This window comes from Callorhinchus milii, unplaced genomic scaffold (assembly GCF_018977255.1).
Source record: "Callorhinchus milii isolate IMCB2004 unplaced genomic scaffold, IMCB_Cmil_1.0 Scaffold4, whole genome shotgun sequence".
Classification (NCBI taxonomy): Eukaryota; Metazoa; Chordata; class Chondrichthyes; order Chimaeriformes; family Callorhinchidae; genus Callorhinchus; species Callorhinchus milii.
This window is the reverse complement of record NW_024704745.1, coordinates 4,417,808-4,436,682: the sequence shown is the minus strand read 5'-3', so window position 1 is coordinate 4,436,682 and position 18,875 is coordinate 4,417,808. Positions and strand designations below refer to the sequence as shown.

At 50.0% G+C, this 18,875-nt stretch overlaps 1 protein-coding gene and 1 non-coding gene across 2 annotated transcripts in view; one reads left to right on the top strand and one right to left on the bottom strand.

Moving 5' to 3' along the window:
* The window catches only part of LOC103187299 (Down syndrome cell adhesion molecule homolog), a 185,119-nt gene that overhangs the window by 13,729 nt on the left and 152,515 nt on the right, over positions 1 to 18,875 (bottom strand). The window contains exons 23-29 of the mRNA XM_042334538.1: positions 18,158 to 18,321; positions 17,266 to 17,364; positions 15,936 to 16,124; positions 11,256 to 11,546; positions 5,554 to 5,730; positions 4,795 to 4,825; positions 3,264 to 3,379 (exon numbers count right to left, since the gene is read on the bottom strand). Coding sequence (XP_042190472.1) covers positions 3,264 to 3,379; positions 4,795 to 4,825; positions 5,554 to 5,730; positions 11,256 to 11,546; positions 15,936 to 16,124; positions 17,266 to 17,364; positions 18,158 to 18,321 — 1,067 coding nt within the window. The remainder of the gene's footprint in view (positions 1 to 3,263; positions 3,380 to 4,794; positions 4,826 to 5,553; positions 5,731 to 11,255; positions 11,547 to 15,935; positions 16,125 to 17,265; positions 17,365 to 18,157; positions 18,322 to 18,875) is intronic.
* Positions 13,621 to 13,696, top strand: trnav-uac. Its single transcript has one exon. It is a non-coding gene; the product is annotated as a tRNA-Val (tRNA).

The following is an 18,875-nucleotide window of genomic DNA, read 5'->3' as shown; positions in this document are numbered from 1 at the left end:
CACAGGTTGTCGTTCAGACACACGTTTACCCCGAGTTCAAGCCCCTGCCCCAATCTTTAACGCAGACTTTTCCAGCTCCCTCTGCATCAGAATTATCCTCGCATTTGACATGGCGCGTTTTCACCTCGTTGAGACGTCTCAAAGCATTTCACAGGAATATCCAGGCTCCGGGCCTCCTTCTTGTCCCTCGTCCCCATCATGAACAGCCGCCCTTTCGGCCGCTACGCCCCGAAGCTTTGGGGCTCTCTTCCCCCCAATCCCTCCGCCTTGCCCCCTCCTTCCCCTCTCTTAGATCGCGTTTGAAGACCATCCTCTTCGACCGTGCTGACTGTCACCTCTCCCCCCGCCCCGTAATACCCGGTAAAGTAGATTAAGCTGTGCATTTTGTGAGCAAACGAGGCAGCCAGTTTGAGCCCAGCCGTGACCCACAAACAACCGTGGAGTGAGCGACCGATTTTATTTGGGGGATTGTCAGCCAGGACACCGGGGGAGAGAGAGTTCCCTTCTCTTTCCGACTAGCGCCACGGGATCATTAACGTCTCATCCAAAGAACGGAGTTCAGATGAGACATTCTTCCCCCATTTGCCTCTCTCATCTCCTACCCCCCCCCCTCCCCCCCAATGGGGTGATGTAGGGGGAGGCTAAACTGACCCAGACAAACCCAGGGCTCCCCCTCCTGTCCCCTCGACACCACCCTCTACTGGTGGTGCCCGTGCAGACCAGGTGGGGAGAGGAGCAGCGTGGGCCGGAGATTGATGATCTGGGGGACGTCAAGGACTAGTCATCGCACCCTAAACCCTGGAGACCAGGCTGTTGCCTTTGCTGCATGCCCCCAGCTCTATCTGTGTCAACATCAGCCGGTAGGCTTCCAGCCATTCTGCCCTCACTTTCTGACCTCACTCCGTCCTAAGGTCCCTCTGACTCACCCCCACTCATCTTTCGCTTGGTTCAAGGTCCGTCTCAAGACGTACCTCTTTGACCACGTCCTTGGTCATCTTTCCACCCACCACTCTCCCCTCCCCACCCCACTGCCCCTCTCAGCTCCCACACTTAGCCTCGGTTCCCAGCTAAGAACTGTCAAGAGCTTTGAGATGTCTTCCGGACGTGAAAGGCGCTGTCCAAATGTAAATTTGTAGTGTAAATTGTCTGACACACTCGACGATCCATCACCATGCTTAAGAGTATCCAAACCAAACCGTGAGCCCCATACCACCTGCACATGGAAATTTCCCAGTGTCTGGCATGGAATGCTCACCTCCCGAGTGACACACCCTGCTTACCTAACTCTATTAGGCGCAAGTTGTCAAGAGCCAAGACTTGTGGTCCCCAAGAGTGGACGTTGAGTGTGTGCTGGAGTCTAACCACTTAGAATCGCTAGCCTGGCAAACTTTCCTGCTGCTTGTCCTGCTAGGACCACCCTACCCATTTAGCTTCAGGGTGAACAGGAGCCGAGTTGGAGTATTCCCTGCCCCCCCCATTGACTGGTCTGCCCTTCCAGGTCCTGCCGATGAGCCAGGCTGGGCTGTGCCGTGCTGTCATCAGCAGTGCCCTGGAATACTGCGTACCCGCCTGGCTCATGAACCGGACTAGAGACTGGCACAGAGGGTGGACTTTATTCCGACATTCCGTTGCCAGGCATGTCACCTTGGAGCCAGTTCAGTTCCAAGGAGACCCGGCTTACCTCCCCCAAAACAAATAGTGATAGCCTACAGGACTCCACCTGTAGATATCTGGATAGATATCAAAAGAGAAATAGTCTGCATGGGTTTGAGGGGGTGGTGTAGGGTGAAGGCAAGTAAATAGGACTGAATCGATTGCTCTTAGAGGCGCACAGTAACAATGACCTAAATGGACTTCTGCTGTGCTGGGAATATCTAAGGTTCTGTGAATAACATGCTCGCTCATCAAAGTGCACTTAGCGTGTGGTGATGGAAGGAAACCCCTGAGGTTATGCACTGGTGAACGGTCAGAGTCAGATAAGCATCAGGAGGAACCACAGCAACATTATTGCCATTCAAGGTCTCGTGTGCTGGTCAGGTGGGCAATAAACATCTCGCGAAAGTTCCTCTCTCCCGGTGTCCTGGCCAACAATCCCCCAAATAAAATTGGTCATTGGTTTTGTGGGACTTTACTGTTCCAAATCGACTGCTGTGTTTGACAAAACACAGTAACTGCTGTCAACAACAACAATAACAAATTGCATTTAGATAGTGCCTTTCACTTTGGCAGCACACCCCAAGGCATTGGACTGGGGAATGAGATCAGAGAGGGGTGGGAGGCAAGGGAGTGGGGGTTGGAGGAGGGAAATTGACTGAAGGTGTAGTCGTAGAGGTCTTGAGAAGGGCTTTGAAGGAGGCGAGGGAAGGGGTGAGGCGGAGGAGCTCCCTGATGGAGTTCCAGAGGGTGGGGGCAGAAAGGCTGAAGGCTCGGCCACCGATGGTGGAGCTGGCAGGAGCAGACCATTGCCCCCGCCGAGCAGAGGGAGCCAGCAGATTGGTGAAGTTTTAATAGGTCACAGAGGTAGGGAAGAGCAAGACCGTGAAGGGCTTTTAAGGTGAGGGCGAGGACCTTGAACTCTTACCCTCTGTGGGACGGGAAGCCACTGAAAACAGGCAAAGGTGGGTGAGATCGGATCACGGAGCTTAGTGCAGGAGAAGGATATGAGTTCTGAACTATATGCAGCTTGTGGGGGGAAGAGTTGGGAAGTCAGGCGAGCAGGGAGTTAATATTGTTGAGCTTGGATTTAATGAAAACTTGGATGAGGGTCTCGATGACCTGGGGGGAGGTAGTGGCAGAGGCGGACAATATTGAGGAGCTGGGGGAAGGCAGAACTTGGCATGGATGTGGGGTTTAAAGGACAGTTGAGGGTTGAACAAGACACCAAAGGTTCTGTACTGGCTCAATGAAGCTTTGTTTGTGGGCGAAACACGGCAGTCAATTGCGCACAGCAGTGTCCCATAAACAGTCGTGGATTGAGCGACTGTTTAGCAGTAGTGGATATTTTTCTATTGGGAGCGATTTTTACCCCCAGAATAACAATCTGTCAATCGACTAACTGCGCCTAATACTTTCCGGGTTCCTACTTACTGCTCGGTAAACCAGAGGCGTGTGTGTGGAGTAAGGAAACTTGCCCAAGGATTCGCCACGAACCACCTGGGAGTAGAACCCGGGTCCTCTCGCTTGCGAGGCGAGCGATCTAACCATGACGCTAGGGGAACTCAATGGTCAATGATTGGTCAACCAGGGTGCAGCCTGTTCCTTACCGATGGTCTCCATTGTGTCTCTCTCTTCGATGAGAAGCTGCGCTCGAGGGATGTCGATGTGCATTCTCAGGGTCTGCTGCTGCTTGTTCAGCGTGTCGGACGTCCTTGTGTTTTTGCTTACGAGAGAAAGGCAGAGGGGAAAAAAGCACACGTCAGAGATTTAAGCATCAGCTCACGTCATCTCTGTGCTGAGCCATCCGTTTCAGTCCCATTTACCTGCCTTTTCCCCCGTACACTCTACAGTATATTCTGTGGAGCGCTTTAAGACTTCTCAACGACCTGTTAAGGTGCTATATTGAATGCAAGGATTATTATTAATAGTATTATTATTACCCCTGTAGTTCACTATCTTGATCCCTTTGGAAAGCTGATATGGATACTGGCTCAATATCAATGTCAGCGCTCTCAATGGCAAGCTATGCGGTTTTAGCTGGTTGGACTCCAGCAGTTACTCCAACGCACACTCTGGGGTCCCCCCCAAGCCTTGGCTCTTGCCAACCTGCGCCTAATGCTTTCTGTAATTAGGTAAGCAGAATGTGTCCCTCCAGGGAGGGAGAGAGAGTGTGCATTCCATTCCAATAATAATAATAATAATAATAATCCTTGCATTTGATATAGCGCTTTTCACGTCAGGAGGACGTCCCAAAGCGCTTCACAGAACACACTGTAAAGTGAATTGACTGTATATTTGTGGGCGAACGCGGCAGCCAATTGCGCACAGCAATGTCCCACAAACAGTCGTAGATTGAAAATGACCAATTTAATTATTGTTTTTGTTTTTTGGAGGGATTATTATTATTAGGCGTGTGGAGTAAGGAAACTTGCCCAAGGTTTCGCCCTGCCTGGAATTGAACTCAGGTCTCTCACTTGCAAAGCGAGTGCTCTAACCACTGAGCTACAGGACTCCACTATCTCTGGGATTTCCATCTATCTCTGGGATTTCCACGTGTAGGTGGGATGCAGGGAATTCTCAGTCTGGTTTGGATACTCTTAAGCACGGTGATGGGTTTCCACATGTGTCAGACACTCGGCTGACCCCAAAAAAACTGCCTTAACCACTGCTTCTGGGTGTGTATTCCATATCCACACAAAAAAAATGTGGCCACTCAATCCAAGACTGTTTGTGGGACACTGCTGTGTGCAATTGCCCACAAAATACACAGTCAATTCACTTTACAATATATCCTGTGAATCACTTTGAGATGTCTGAACGATGTGATAAGGCACTAAATCAAATGCAGGGAACAATATTATTATTATTATTATTATTATTATTATTATTATTATTATTATTATTATTATTATTATTATATTATTATTATTATTATTATTATTATTATTATTATTATTATTATTATTATTATTATTATTATTATTATTATTATTATTATTATTATTATCCGAACCGCCCTGCGTGAAAACTTCTCCCAGCCTCCCTGTTTGCTAGCTATCTTACATTGATGTCCTCTAGTCAGTAAAGAACGTAGAACAGAGCAAAAAAATATACAACAGATGAGAAGGGCCAACTTACCTCATCAACATCTCAGCCAGACTCTTCGCATCTGTGGTACAAAGAGAGACGTGAGTGTGTGTCTGTGTACAACAGGGAAGAGACAAGATCCACCCCCCAGAAAATTCTTAATTGATTAAGACTCCCCCGTCCCCCAACCCCCCCCCCCCTCCCCCCCACCGCATTGTAACCAGGGGTTTCAATGCCTAGGTGCTCTTTCCGAATTCCCGGATTCTGGGATTTTAATGCCCCAAATCCCAGGATCCTGAGATGTTAAATCTTCCCTCTTGCCTGTATCAGCACCTCAAGACTTGGGAGAAACCTCAGGGAGGTTAAAGACGTCCTCCACTTCCATTGGGGCTCAACTCACCTTCGCCAAACTTATAGCACAAAATCCCGGAATTTTGGGGAAACCATTAATGTATGGGATCCAGGATCCTATTCTCCAACAGTTACCTCCAACGCACTCTCTGGGGTCCCCCACCCCGAGCCTTGTCTCTTGTCGACCTGCGCCTAATACTTTACCCGAATTAGGTGAGCGGGATGTGTCCCTCCAGGGAGAGAGAGTGCGTATTCCATTCCAACAATCTATCTCTGGGATTTCCATGTGTAGGTGGGATGCCTGGGATTCTCAGTTTGGTTTGGATAGTCTTAAGCAACGGTGATGGGTTTCCGCATCTCAGTCAAATAGCTGACAGGTGCAGACACAAGTTGTTGTTACCTCTTTAACGACGCTTTCAGCCCACCGCGCTCCGTCGCTCGCTTGGCGTCCACACTCACCCCTCAGCCTCTTGAGCCGCTGTTCTCTCCTCCGCCTTCGGAAGACCAGCAACAAGGCGAAGAGGAGGAGCACAGCCACCAGGATACAGGAGATGGTCACCAGCATCTTCAGCTCCTCATTGGTGGCCAGACCCTCCTCGCTCTGCACCACCGACTTAATCAGAGGTGGGATCGTACCTGTCCAGCCAGACACACGTGTTAGACCCCGCAGTGAGTGTATGGGTTAGCGCGCGAGAGGACCCGGGTTCGATTCCCGGGTGGGACAAGTTTCCTTACTCCACACGCCTCTGTTTACCCAGCGGTAAGTAGGAACCTGGTTGTTAGTCGATTGGCGGATCGCGTTCCAGGGGAATAATCCCTTAAAAACAGGGTTACTCAATCCGCGACTGTTTGTGGGACACTGCTGTGCGCAATTGACTGCGGCAATTGAGGTATAATTTCGCGCACAAAAATACATAGGCCACCGATGGTGGGGCAGGAAAGGCAGAGTGGTCAGGTTGGTAAAGGCTTACGGAGGAAGGGAGGAGCAAAACCAGGAAGGGCTTCAAAGGTGAGGACGAGGATCTTGAACTCGAAGCAAGCTCTGAGGGAATGTGGAGCCAGTGGAGCCGGGCGAGGATGGGGTTGATCAGCTCATGGGAACTTGGTGCGGGAGAGGACACAATCTCCAGAGATCTCAATAACCTGCAGCTTGCGGAGGAAAGACCCTATTAGCGCCCAGAGCGAGGGCAAAAACCATGGAGGGTCTGAAGGTGAGATCGAGGGCCTTGAATTCGACCCGCATTGGGGATGAGTGTGGATGTGGGGGGGGGGAATGCGGAGAATGCCCAGCGTACCAACCCCTCCCCCCAGCCCCCCCCCCCCGACCCCCAAAAGAAGGAGACAAGTTCAAAAGGGGTTAAATATTTGCGTTCTGATGGCATTTGTGGGGGAAGGCACTAACTCGGGAAGTGCTGAGTCCCACTGCAGAAGGGAGATGAATTGCACACGCAGTTAAAATGTCAAGCTCGATGAAGCACAGTATCTGTAAGTCCATTCACGTTGATTCAGCTGTATTGGGGCTGTCAGGGTCATGTCAGAAAAAGCAAACCGCTCGCGCTCTCTGTTGATCAGTGCTCGGGAGGGTGGGGGCGGGTGGGGGGAGGGCGGGGGTGCGTGGGGGAAAGGGCATGCAAAGGGGAGGGTGTAGGAGTCAAATAATATTATTTCAAAAAAGAAATAATAATAATCCTTGCATCTGATGCAGCGCCTTATCAAGTCGTTGAGTCATCCCAAAGCGCTTCACAGGATATGCCTTGAAGTGGAGAGAGACTGCGTGTTTTGTGGGCGAAACGCGGCAGCCAATTGCGCCCCGCAAGCAGTCAGTCGTGAATCGAGTGACCACATCATCATTGTCATCATTTATTATTTTTTAAAGGGTTTATTACCCCCCGAAAGCGATCGGCCAATTGACTGCTTATTTATTCATCACAAGAAAAGGATGTTCAAAAGCAGCAAGGATGTAAAACAAAAGAGGTGGAAGGATTAAAGCTTTTGTTTTCGAAACGCTTTTGAGGTTTTTTTTTTATTAACAGGGATACCCATCTCCATTCCCAGTCTCCTTCAAAAATCGTGCTGAGGTTCACTGGAATTAATATTAATAATGAATAAATATGAATAATAATTTGGTCACTGAATCCACCCACTGTTTGTGGGGCACTGCCGTGAGCGTTCAGCTGCCGTGTTGCGCCTACAAAATTGATTGGGGTCTTGCGGTCGAACGCGGCAGCTGATTTTGCGCACGACGACGTCCCCACAAAACAGCCGTGAAGTGGGATCGGTTTTATCTGAGGGGATTGCCGGTCGGGATAAACGGAGAGAAATTCCCTGCTCTTTTCCACTATGGCCTCGGGATTCTTTACCGTCCACCTGAACAAGCTGAACAGGGTGAACCTGGACCTCCGACAATGCAGCTCTCTTCCCCTCGCGTCAGCCTACACTGCGCGAGTTCAGAAACCCCGATGAGGGTAACATATTAAACATTGGCAATTTATTTTCCCTGTTTAATTAAATCCAACAGGTTTTTTTTTTGGGGGGGGGGCTCTTTGCCTTTCGAGCTTATGTATTTGTAGAGGCATTATCCTTTTAATATCCGCTCAGCTCCACTCCCCCCACCCCCCACCAACCCCCACCCACTATCACCCCTGGATCGGGTACCGTTCTGTGTTTATGGAACCTCAACTAAACCCCCACTGTACTGCCTTCCTGTCTGTTAGAGCTGTCTGTTCAGTAAAAATAATAATAATAATAATCCTTGCATTTGATACAGCGCCTCATCACATCGTTGCGACGTCTCAAAGCGCTTTACAGGATATACTCTAAAGCGGATTGACTGTATTTTGTGGGCAAAACCCGACGCTAAGTTGCTGGATGCCGGACATCCCTATGCATTTGATAAAGCTCGAAGGGCTCTATATAAATGCAAGTTGTTGCTGCTGCTGTTGTTGTCATGACCGATTTTATCCTTGCATTTGATACAGCTCCTTACCACTTCATCGTCAGGTCTCAAAGCGCTTCACAGGATATACCGTAAAGTGGAGTGACCGTGTACTTTGTTTTGCCAGTCTGCGCACAGCAGTGCCCCACAAACAACCGTGGAGTGAGAGACCGGTTTTATTTGGGGGGATTGTCGGCCAGGACACCGGGAGAGAGAAACTCCTTTCTCTTTTCCAATAGCGCCGCGGGATCTTTAACGTCCACCTGAACAGGCAGACGGGACCTCAGTTTAACGCACCTGTCCCGCAACCCAGCACTCTGCCTGTTCGAGCGCAGGTTAATGAGCTCACAGCGCAACTTGAAAAGAGAAGGGAGTTTCTTTCTCCCGGTGTCCTGGCCAGCAATCCCCCCAAATAAAATCGGTCACTCGCTCCGCGGCGGTTTGTGACGAGCGCAGATTGGCGGCCTCCAAAATCCCCAGTCGCTCCACGGTACGGTAAAAATCCTGCTAAGCCCTTTGAGATGAGACCTTAAAGGTCAAACGATTATTTAGGATTAAAAGTGCAAGATCGTGCTTTGTGACAACAGCAGCACTCGAGTTCCCTTGGAATATTGATTCTGCCCATTCATCAAAGGAATTAAAATCAGACTGTGAAAGAAAAATCACCTTATTGACTTCACATAAATAAATATCAGGGCCAAATGAAAGCATTGATCTGCTGAGGCCTGGTTTGAGGGAACCAGCGGAGAGACAGATATAGAGAGAGAGAGAGAGAAAGAGAGACAGCTCTGGTCAGGCCAGTGGAAAGGTGGAACAACAACAACCACAACCACTTGCATTTATATAGGCGCCTTTCTCGCAGGATAGAGACCCGGAGCGCTTGACAGTGGCGGAATCTGATACCGGACCAGGTAAAGGGATGCAGTTGATGGGTGGGGTGCGGTGGGGTGGGATGGGAGGGGAGAGAGGGAGAGGATTCGAATTTTTTTTAATGAGCGAGTAATAATAACATTAATATATACAAACGCCCAACAGTCTGGGCTCGACGGGAAGCGTTCGCCACTGAGAACGTGCTTTGAAAGTCAAACGCGGTCCTTATCTGTGGCGAGCAGGCACAGCTGCTTTAGATTAAGCCGCGGAGTAACAATGCGCAGCTTTACATCCACTTTGCAGCCTTTTTAAGCAATCCTTTTTGGTCACTCGATTTCCCCGCCGTCTGTGTGGGGGGACACAGTCGTTTTGTGCGACAATTTGGCTGCCGTATTTCGCCCCCGAAACGTTCAGTCAATTCGCTTTACGGTAATATTCTGTGGAGCGCTTTGAGGCCTCTCAACGAGGCGATAAGGAGCTGATTCAAATACAAGGGTAGTTATTATCTTCCTGATCCCGATCCCGATTTAAGAAACATTCCGCGGAAAATCCGAACTGTCAAGACGAATAGGTCGCAGAGACTAAAGCTTCTATCTTCTTGTATCCTCTCTGCTACCTTGATCCAGCCCCTGCCCCTGCCCTGCCCTTGCCTGGCCTTTCCTTTCCTCTCCACCACAAGGTGTAAGATGGGCCAGTTATCCGGGAGATGCAATGCATCTCAAGTGTCAGCCTGGCTCAGTCAGTAGCTCTCCATGGCCTCGCCCCCATCCTACCTCTGCGACTTCCTCACCCCCTACCAACGCGCCCGTTCCCTCCGCTCAGCCGGCTCTGGCCTGCTCCATGTCCCCCGACCCACCCGCCCCACCATTGGTGGGAGAGCCTTCAGCCACTCTGCCCCCAACCTCTGGAATTCCATCCCCCAGTCACTCCGCCTCGCCCCCTCCTTAGCCTCCTTCAAGTCCCGCCTCAAAACCCTCCTCTTCGACCATGCCATCAGCCACCACCCTACCCCTCCCCTCCCTTCCCCCCCCAACCCCCGCTCGGGTTTGAAATGCTGTGCACTGTCCAGCGCCTTGGGACGTCCTCCCGACATGAAAGGCGCTATACAAATGTAATCTTGTTGTTGTATCAAATGCAAGGGTTATTATTGTATGTGCGTAAGCACGTCTGTATGTATACGCTGGAACAACTAAATGTGTGCGAGTGTACGCGTCATCAAGAAGACCCTTTGGCCCATCTGTTCTTATTCCTCCAGAACACTCGTCCGATCTCCTTCTGACAAGATGCTTTTTAAACGAGTCCCAGTGTCCCTGGTCTCAACCCAATAACCCTGTTCCACACGTTAATAATAATAATGATAATAAAACAATAATAATAATCTTTGCATTTGATATGGCACCTTATCAGATCATTGAGACGTCTCAAAGCGCTTCACAGGATATACCTTAAAGTGAATTGACTGTGTGTTTTGTGGACAAAATTCGGCAGCCAATTGCGCCCACACACTGTCGTGGATTGAGTGAACAAATTGGAAAACATTTTGGGGGAGGGATTATTACCCCCGGAAAGCGATCCGAAATCGACCAACAACGGGGTTCCTACTTACTGCTGGATAAACAGAGGCGTATGGAGAAAGGAAACTTGCCTATGGTTTTGCCCCTCCCGGGAATTGAACCAAGGTCCTCTCCCACGCGAGGGCTAACCACTCTGCCACAGGACTCCGGGTTAATTACTCTGCGAGGAAAGAAAAACCTCCTGGGGGTCTGTCCCGAAGTTGCCCCTTTCGCAGTTCTAAACCAGTGTCCTTTTGTTCTGCTATCTCGTCGCACCTTGAAGTGGGCTGACCAATACGTTCCCGATTCCTGGGAACGTTTCCGACAGCCCTAGGGATGAGGTATTAGCTTCCCCGGGGCCAAATTTCGCCCCCCTGTCTTGAGTTCAGCGACAAACTGGGCAAGAACAACAACCTTCTTGAAACACGTACACTGGTCAGAGAAACACAGCCATTAGATCCAACAAACTCCTCCAGCAACTGTCAGCATCAGCGACCGTGGGGGGGGATTCAATCCTTTTTGGATGGGTTTGGTGTCCCAAATATTGACCTGGTTTTACTTTTCTCGCCTCTCGAGACTGAAGAGCCCCAGCTTGTCGAATCGCTGCCCGAAGCTCATTCCCCCCGACGCTGGTGGGTTCATCCTCGGTGCTCTCTTCTGCACTGCCTCTAGGGCCTGGGCAGCCCATTACCCCCCCCCCAACCCCCCCACTCCCCGTCCTCTCCTCCGTCTTGACTGCGTCAGTCGTGGGGTCCCGGTAGTGTAGCGGTTAAGAAGGGGGTTTGGTTGAGGGGAGCACTTACTTCCGTCGTAGTTGAGGGTGGCGAACTCAGCCTGTTGCTCTGTGCAGCCCGCGCTGTTGCAGACCTTCATCTGTAGCTGATACCACGTGGCCTCCTGCAGCTGGTACAGGCTGTAGGACTTGGCGAGCGAGGTGCGCTGGGCCGAGCTCCAGGCCAGCGTGCCGAAGGGTCGGTACTCCAGCGTCAGCGAGGTGATGGGGCAGCCGCCGTCGTTCCAGCCGATCAGGTTCAGCCGTATCCGAGTCACGTTGATGCTGGAGAAGAGGTCTTGCTCCTTGGCAAACTGCGGCTCTGTGCGCGCGTGTGTATATGCGTGCGTGTTCGCGTGTGTGTGTGTGTGGGTGCGCGCGCGCGCGTGGGCGTGCACGCGTTTGTGTGTACGCAGATGTGCGTGTGCCCGTGTGCGTGGATACATATGTGAGCGCGTGCGTGTTTACACGGGTGTGTGCGTGCGTACGTGTGTAAATATGTGTGTGTGTGTGTGCACATGTGTATGCACCACGCGTGTGCATGTACCCGTACGTGTGCGAACATGAGTGAATGAGCATGTGTATGGGTACACGTGAGGGTAAATACATGTGTGGGAATGTGTGCGTAGGTATAAACACGTGGATTTTTTGCGGTTATGCGTGCATGTGTGTGTATATGTATACAGAGTGTGTGCATGTGAGTTGTGGTGTGTCCACATGTGTCCATGTGCACGTGTATGTGTTTTGATGTGCACGTGTGTGGGTAAGATTGCATATATGCATTTGTGTGTGTATATTGGAAGTGGGGCGAGAGAGGAAGATGCAAAAATTTCAGTCAGAAATATTTCATTATTACTGTTCTAACCCGTTCCCCCCCCACAAACATTGCCCCAACTCACACACACAAACACACACAGTCTCGCAGACACACACACACACACACACTCGCGCACACACACTCTCGGGTACACTCTCGCACACACACACTTGCGCACACACATATTCACTCACGTACATAAGCACACAATATGGACATTTACACATACACTTATATATATTGTATATATACATCACACACATTTACACATACAGACCCACCTGCGCACACATGCATGTACTTGGACACACACACAAATGCAGACATGCATACATTCAAACAAACATGCAAATACTCATACACGTACTCACCCACACATACACACAGATAAATGCACACATACAATCACCTACAGACACTTACACACAAACACACACATTCACTGACACACACACACACCTACAGACACTTACACACATACACTCACACTCACATTCACTGATATACACACACACCCCTACAGACACTTACACATATACACTCACACACACATTCACTGATATACACACACACCCCTACAGACACTTACACACATACACTCACACACACATTCACTGATATACACACACACACCCCTACAGACACTTACACATATACACTCACACACACATTCATTGACACACACACACACACCTACAGACACTTACACACATACTCACACACACATTCACTGACACACACACACACACCCTACAGACATTTACACACATACACTCACACACACATTCACTGACACACACACACACCTACAGACACTTACACACAAACACTCACACACACATTCACTGATATACACACACACCCCTACAGACACTTACACACATACACACACACACAAACACTGACACAAACACACACCTACAGACACTTACACACATACACTCACACACACATTCACTAATATACACACACACCCCTACAGACACTTACACACATACACACACACACAAACACTGACACAAACACACACCTACAGACACTTACACACATACACTCACACACACATTCACTGACACACACACACACAGGTGCACTCACTCACTGACTCACTCACTCACGCACACCTTTACACACTCACGCATAAAAGAGTGCATTCGGGTGGCATTTCACGCAGCCTTCCCTTGTGATAGTCACCGTTAGGAAACACCGCAAATTTAGCTTTTGACAAACTGGAAAACTCACTCCGCGGTTCATGGGTCAAAAAGGTTCAGCTTGGCGGACGGACGGTGGGTGGGGAAGCCGGGGTGGGTGACCGGGGGAGAAGAGGAGGTGAGGAGGAGAGGGGGGGGTTCACACGTGCTCAGTGCCATCCTGCTAGAAAGCAACCCCCCCCACCACACCCCCACACACCCCCCACCCGCCCGCACACTCTTGTCAGTGATGGGTTACCAGCTTTTTATTTGCTGCAACCGCAGTCTGGTTGGAGGTAGGAAAGCTTATGCTCGGAGGTCAGGCATCAGTGGCTGGCTTTCCCTCGCTACCCCCCCTCCCCACCCCTCCACCCCCCGCACCCCCAAGATCAGTCCTGTAGCTCAGTGGTTAGAGCGCTCGCTTTACAAGCGAGAGGACCTGGGTTAGATTCCCGGCCGGGTGAAACCTTGGACAAGTTTCCTTACACCACACGCCTGATAATAATCCCTCAAGAAAATAAAACAGTAACAAATTGGTCACTTCAATCCACGACTGTTTATAATAATAATAATAATCCTTGCATTTGATATAGCGCTTTTCACGTCGTGAAATGCGGGGACGCTGCTGTGCGCAATTGGCTGCCGCATTTCACCCCCAAATATACAGTCAATTCACTTTACAGTCTATTCTGTGAAACGTTTTGAGACGTCGAGAAGACGTGAAAAGCGCTATATCAAATGCAAGGATTGCAATTGTTATTATTATTATTATTATTATCAAAACCTGACGTCGTCAAAGTCTCTGAGATCACACAAGGCTCGCAAGCTGACACCCTTCACAGCTCGTAACCCGTTCAGTAACAGCAATAATAATAATAATAATAATCCTTGCATTTGATATAGCGCTTTTCACGTCGGGAGGACGTCCCAAAGCGCTTCACAGAACACACTGTAAAGTGAAGTGACTGCATATTTGTGGGCGAACGCGGCAGCCAATTGCGCACAGCAATGTCCCACAAACAGTCGTGGATTGAAAATGACCAATTTATTATTGTTTTTGGTTTTGGAGGGATTATTATTAGGCTCTGTGTGGAGTAAGGAAACTTGCCCAAGGTTTCGCCCTCTGCCTGGAATTGAACTCAGGTCTCTCGCTTGCAATAATCCTTGCGATCTGATAAAGTTGTTCTTTGAGAATCTGAAGGGACGTGGATACCGTAGACCACGACCCGCTGTTTTATCTTGTTCAGAAATGGTAGAACCAGAGGACACGGCCTGCGATTCAGAGTGGGCTAAATTCGAAACTAATTTGCGGAAACGCTGCTTCAGCGAGCGAGTAACGAATGTAAATTAGATTTGATTGCTGTTAGGAAATAATATCTCGGGATACAGTATATCGTTCGGGACATGACATGTGCAAGCGACTGCCAGGATGGTGGAAGGCAAGCTGGATGGACCTTGTGGCTTCTTTGGTCTGGCAAATTCTTACGCTCTTATATTCTTCAGTCCCCCGCCTCTCCTCCAACCCACCTTGCCCTCCACCCCTCTCCGATCCCAAACCCCCCCCCCCCACCCCCAGCTCATGTGCGAACCTCTCGTTCTTAGGCAAGTTTCCCTACTCCACGCACCTCTGTCTACCCAGCAGTAAATAGGAACCAGGTTGTTAGGCGATTTTGGCGAATCACTTTCCAGGGGGTAATAATCCCTTCAAATTTGTTTTAAAGATTAATAAATTGGTCACTCAATCCACGACTGTTTGCGGGGACGCTGCTGTGCGCAATTGGCTGCCGCTTTTTGTCCACCAAATATACAGTTAATTCACTTGACAGTATATTCTGTGAAGCGCCTTGAGACGTCTCGAAGACGTGATAAGACGCGATATCAAATGCAAGGATTATTATTATTATTATTATTATTATTATTATTATATATAAAAAACCCAGCCACTGACTCTAACCTCTATGGATCCTCACTGGTCGGTGCTTAAACATCCCTCTCAGTATCAACACTAATAGCAGTGCCAACCCGCCATTGGGAATCTTACATGACAAATAATGTAATGACTAGATAAATAATGAATGGTGAACCGGGAGGCCCCTTAATTAATACTCTTTTTTTTGCCCAAAGAAACAATGCGTAATTTATATTTTTATAATAGCCGAAGCAATCAGTCTTGTAGCATAGAAACATACAGACAGGAGAAGGTTATTCAGCTCCTCGAGCCTGTTCCGCCATTTTATGGCTGATCTGTGCCTCAAGTCCGGTTACACACCCTTGCCCCATATCCCACAATAATAATAATAATTATCCTTGCATTTAATACAGCGCTTTCCACGTCTTCTAGACGTCTCAAAGCGCTTCACAGAGTATACTGTCAAGTGGAGTGACTGTGTATTTCGTGGGCGAAACGCGGCAGCCAATTGCGCACAGCAGCGTCCCCGCAAACAGTCGTGGATCGAGTGACCCAATTTTTTTGTTGTTTTGCTTTGAAAGGATGATTAACCCCCGGAAATGCAATCCGCCAATCAACTGACAACCGAGCTCCTCCTTACTGCAAGGTAAACAGAGGCGTGTGGAGTCAGGAAACTTGCCTAAGGTTTCGCCCCGCCCGGGGAATTGAACCCAGGTCCTCTCGCTCGCGAGGCGAGTGCTCTAACCACTACACTGCGGTCCTCCACAGAGCGGTACTCCTGTCAGTTGCAGGTACCTTTGCCGTGGGTTTTGGCCTCGATGATCTCGCTGATACGGCCCGGGCCCACGCCGTTCTGTGCCGTCAGCGTGAACTTATACCATGTCCCGCACTTGAGGTCCTCCAGCCGGTACTGGCGCTCGCTGGGGCTGATCGGGAAACTGCCCCACTGCTCACTGTTGTCCTCCGAGTACTGCAGAATGTAGCCTTCAAATAATAATAAAAATAATAATGATAATAGTCTTTAAATAATAGTAATAGCCTTTAAATAATAATAATAGGCTTTAAATAATAATAGCCTTTAAATAATAACAATAATAGCTTTTAAATAATAATAATAGCCTTTAAATAATAATAATAGCCTTTAAATAATAATAGCCTTTAAATAATAATAATAATAATAAGAATAATAGCCCTTAAATCATAATGACAATCATCATTGTCGCACTTGGTACCGCGCACACCTTATCACGTCATGGAGATGTGACATCTCAAAGCGCGTCACAGGATTTTACTGTATAAAGGATTGACTGTGTATTGTCTGTGAGTGCGTGTGTGTGAGTGTGCGTGCATGTGTGAGCATGTGTATCTGTGAGTGTATGCATGAGTGATTGTGACTGTGCTTGCGTGAGTGTATCTTGTGTATGAATGTATGAGCATAGGTCTGCGTGAACGTATGCTTGCTTGCGTGAGTGTGTGTGTGTGTGTGAGGGTGTGAGTGTGTGGTGTGGGGGGATGAGTGCGTATCTGTGTGATTGTGTATGTGGATGTAATGTGTGAGTGTGTGTCAGTGTGCATATGTGCATGTGTAAGCGTGTGTGAGTGTTTATTGTGTGTGGTGTGTGTGCGTGTGTGTGTGTGGTGGAAGGTGTGCTCACTACTGATGGAGCTCCTCCCATTGTGTGTGTGGTGTGATAGTATGTGTGTGTGTGAGTATGTATGTGTGTGTGAGACTGTGCGCGCGTGTGAGTGATGTGTTTGTTTGTGTGCGTGAGTGGTGTGTTTGTACGTGTGTGTGAGTGGTGTGTTTGTATGTGAGTCTGTGTGTGTGAGTGGGTGTGTTTGTACGTGTGTGTGAGTGCTGCGTTTGTACGTGTGTGTGTGCGAGTGCTGCGTTTGTGTGTGTGTGTGTGTGTGAGTGGTGCGTTTGTGCGTGTGGGCGCGAGTGGTGTGTGAGTATGCGCGTGTGTGAGTGTATATGAGTGTGTGTGAGCGGCGTACGTATGAGTGGTGTGCGGATGAGTGTGTGAGTGCTGTGTTTGTACGTGTGTGTGTGTGAGTGAGTGTGCGTGTGTGAGTGTGTGTGTAAGTGTGTGTGTGTGTGTGTGTGTGTGGTTGACTTGCTCACCTCTGATGGAGCTGCCCCCATTGTCGCCCGGGATCCAGGAGAGAGTGATGGAGGAGGAGGTGGTTTTCAGCACCGTCAGCCGGGGCTGGTCTGGGGGGACTGGGAGTGGAGGGCAGAGGGACCACAGTGAGCACTCGGCCAAACCCCTACCCCTCGCTTATCGCCCGGCGCCCCGGTGACCAACGATGATAGCAATAACAATAATAATGCATATTAATCCTTGCATGCGGTACCCAGCCGGCCCTTCCACTCTAGCCCAGGGACACTGAGGTCGCAATAATAATATTAATATTTGATGTGCCGCCATTCGGATCAAGAGAACGTCCCAAAGCGCTTTGCGGGACACGCCGTAAAGCGGATTGACTGCGCATTTTGTGGGTGAAACGCAGCAGCAGTTTGCGCACAGCAGTGTCCCCCTTCTCTCTCTCTGAATAGCGCCGCGAGGATCTTTAACGTCCACCTGAACGGGCAGTCGGGAACCTCGGCTTAACGTCTCACCCGAAGGACGGCACCTCCGACATCGTAACACACACACTACCCATGCCCACCCCAACCCCCCACCCCGACCCCACCCCTCCCCCACCCCCACCACCAGCGCTGCGTTGGAGTGTGATCCCAAATCCCAACGCGGTGGGGCTCGAACCCGCAAACCTTCTGACTCGGAGGCGAAGGGCGGGCGCTGATAACGCTCCTCGCAATTGACCCAGCGCCGCCAACGGCAAAATGCCTCAAAGCCCCCTTCGCGAGCGATCTCCGTCAAGGCGTTACGCAAACAGGGCGGGCCACTTTGCGCACAGGGAGGCCCTGCGAATGGGCGAACGGACCATTTGATCCGGGGTTCGTAGACGGTGGGGTGGGGGGAGAGGGAGAGGGAGAGGGAGAGGGAGCTCACCTTGCACCTGAAGGTTCAGCACGATCTCGTCAGATCCCCAGTTGTTGCTGGCCACGCAGCTGTAGTAGCCAGAATCCTCGGCTTTGACCGTGCGGATGACAAAGCTGCCGTTGGTGAAGATAGTCCGACGGCCATCGATCAGGACGGGGGTCGGGTCTCCGTTGCTGCATCCACGTAAGAGGAAGCACGTCAACAACAACAACAACAACAACAACAACAGGCCTTACATCCGGCGCAGCACCTTTCACGCCCCGAAAGCTCTGCACAAGGCGCACTGTGACGTGTGCGTTTCGCGGGTGAAAACGCAGCAGCCAATTGTCTCCACGCAAGCGAACGACTCTTGCATTTGATACAGCGCCTTATCACGTCGTTGAGACGTCTGAAAGCGCTGCACGGGATACGCGGTAAAGAGTAATGATCGCCCGCTCTGCGAGTGAAACACGGCAGCCAATTGCGCGCAGCAGCAGCAGCAGCTCCGCCAACAGACGTGGAGTGAGCGACCGGCTTTATTTAGGGGGAATTATTGGCCGGGGACGTCGCGATAGAGCAACTCCCTTTTCCTATCTTCTCTTTTCTTTGCCAACGCTTGAATCGGCAGACGGGACCTCGGTTTAAACGGCTCACGCGAAGGACGGCGCCTACAACAGTACAAACCCCCACTCACCTCTACCCCCACCCCCACGCCCACCCCAACCCAGCGCTGCATTAGACCGTGCGC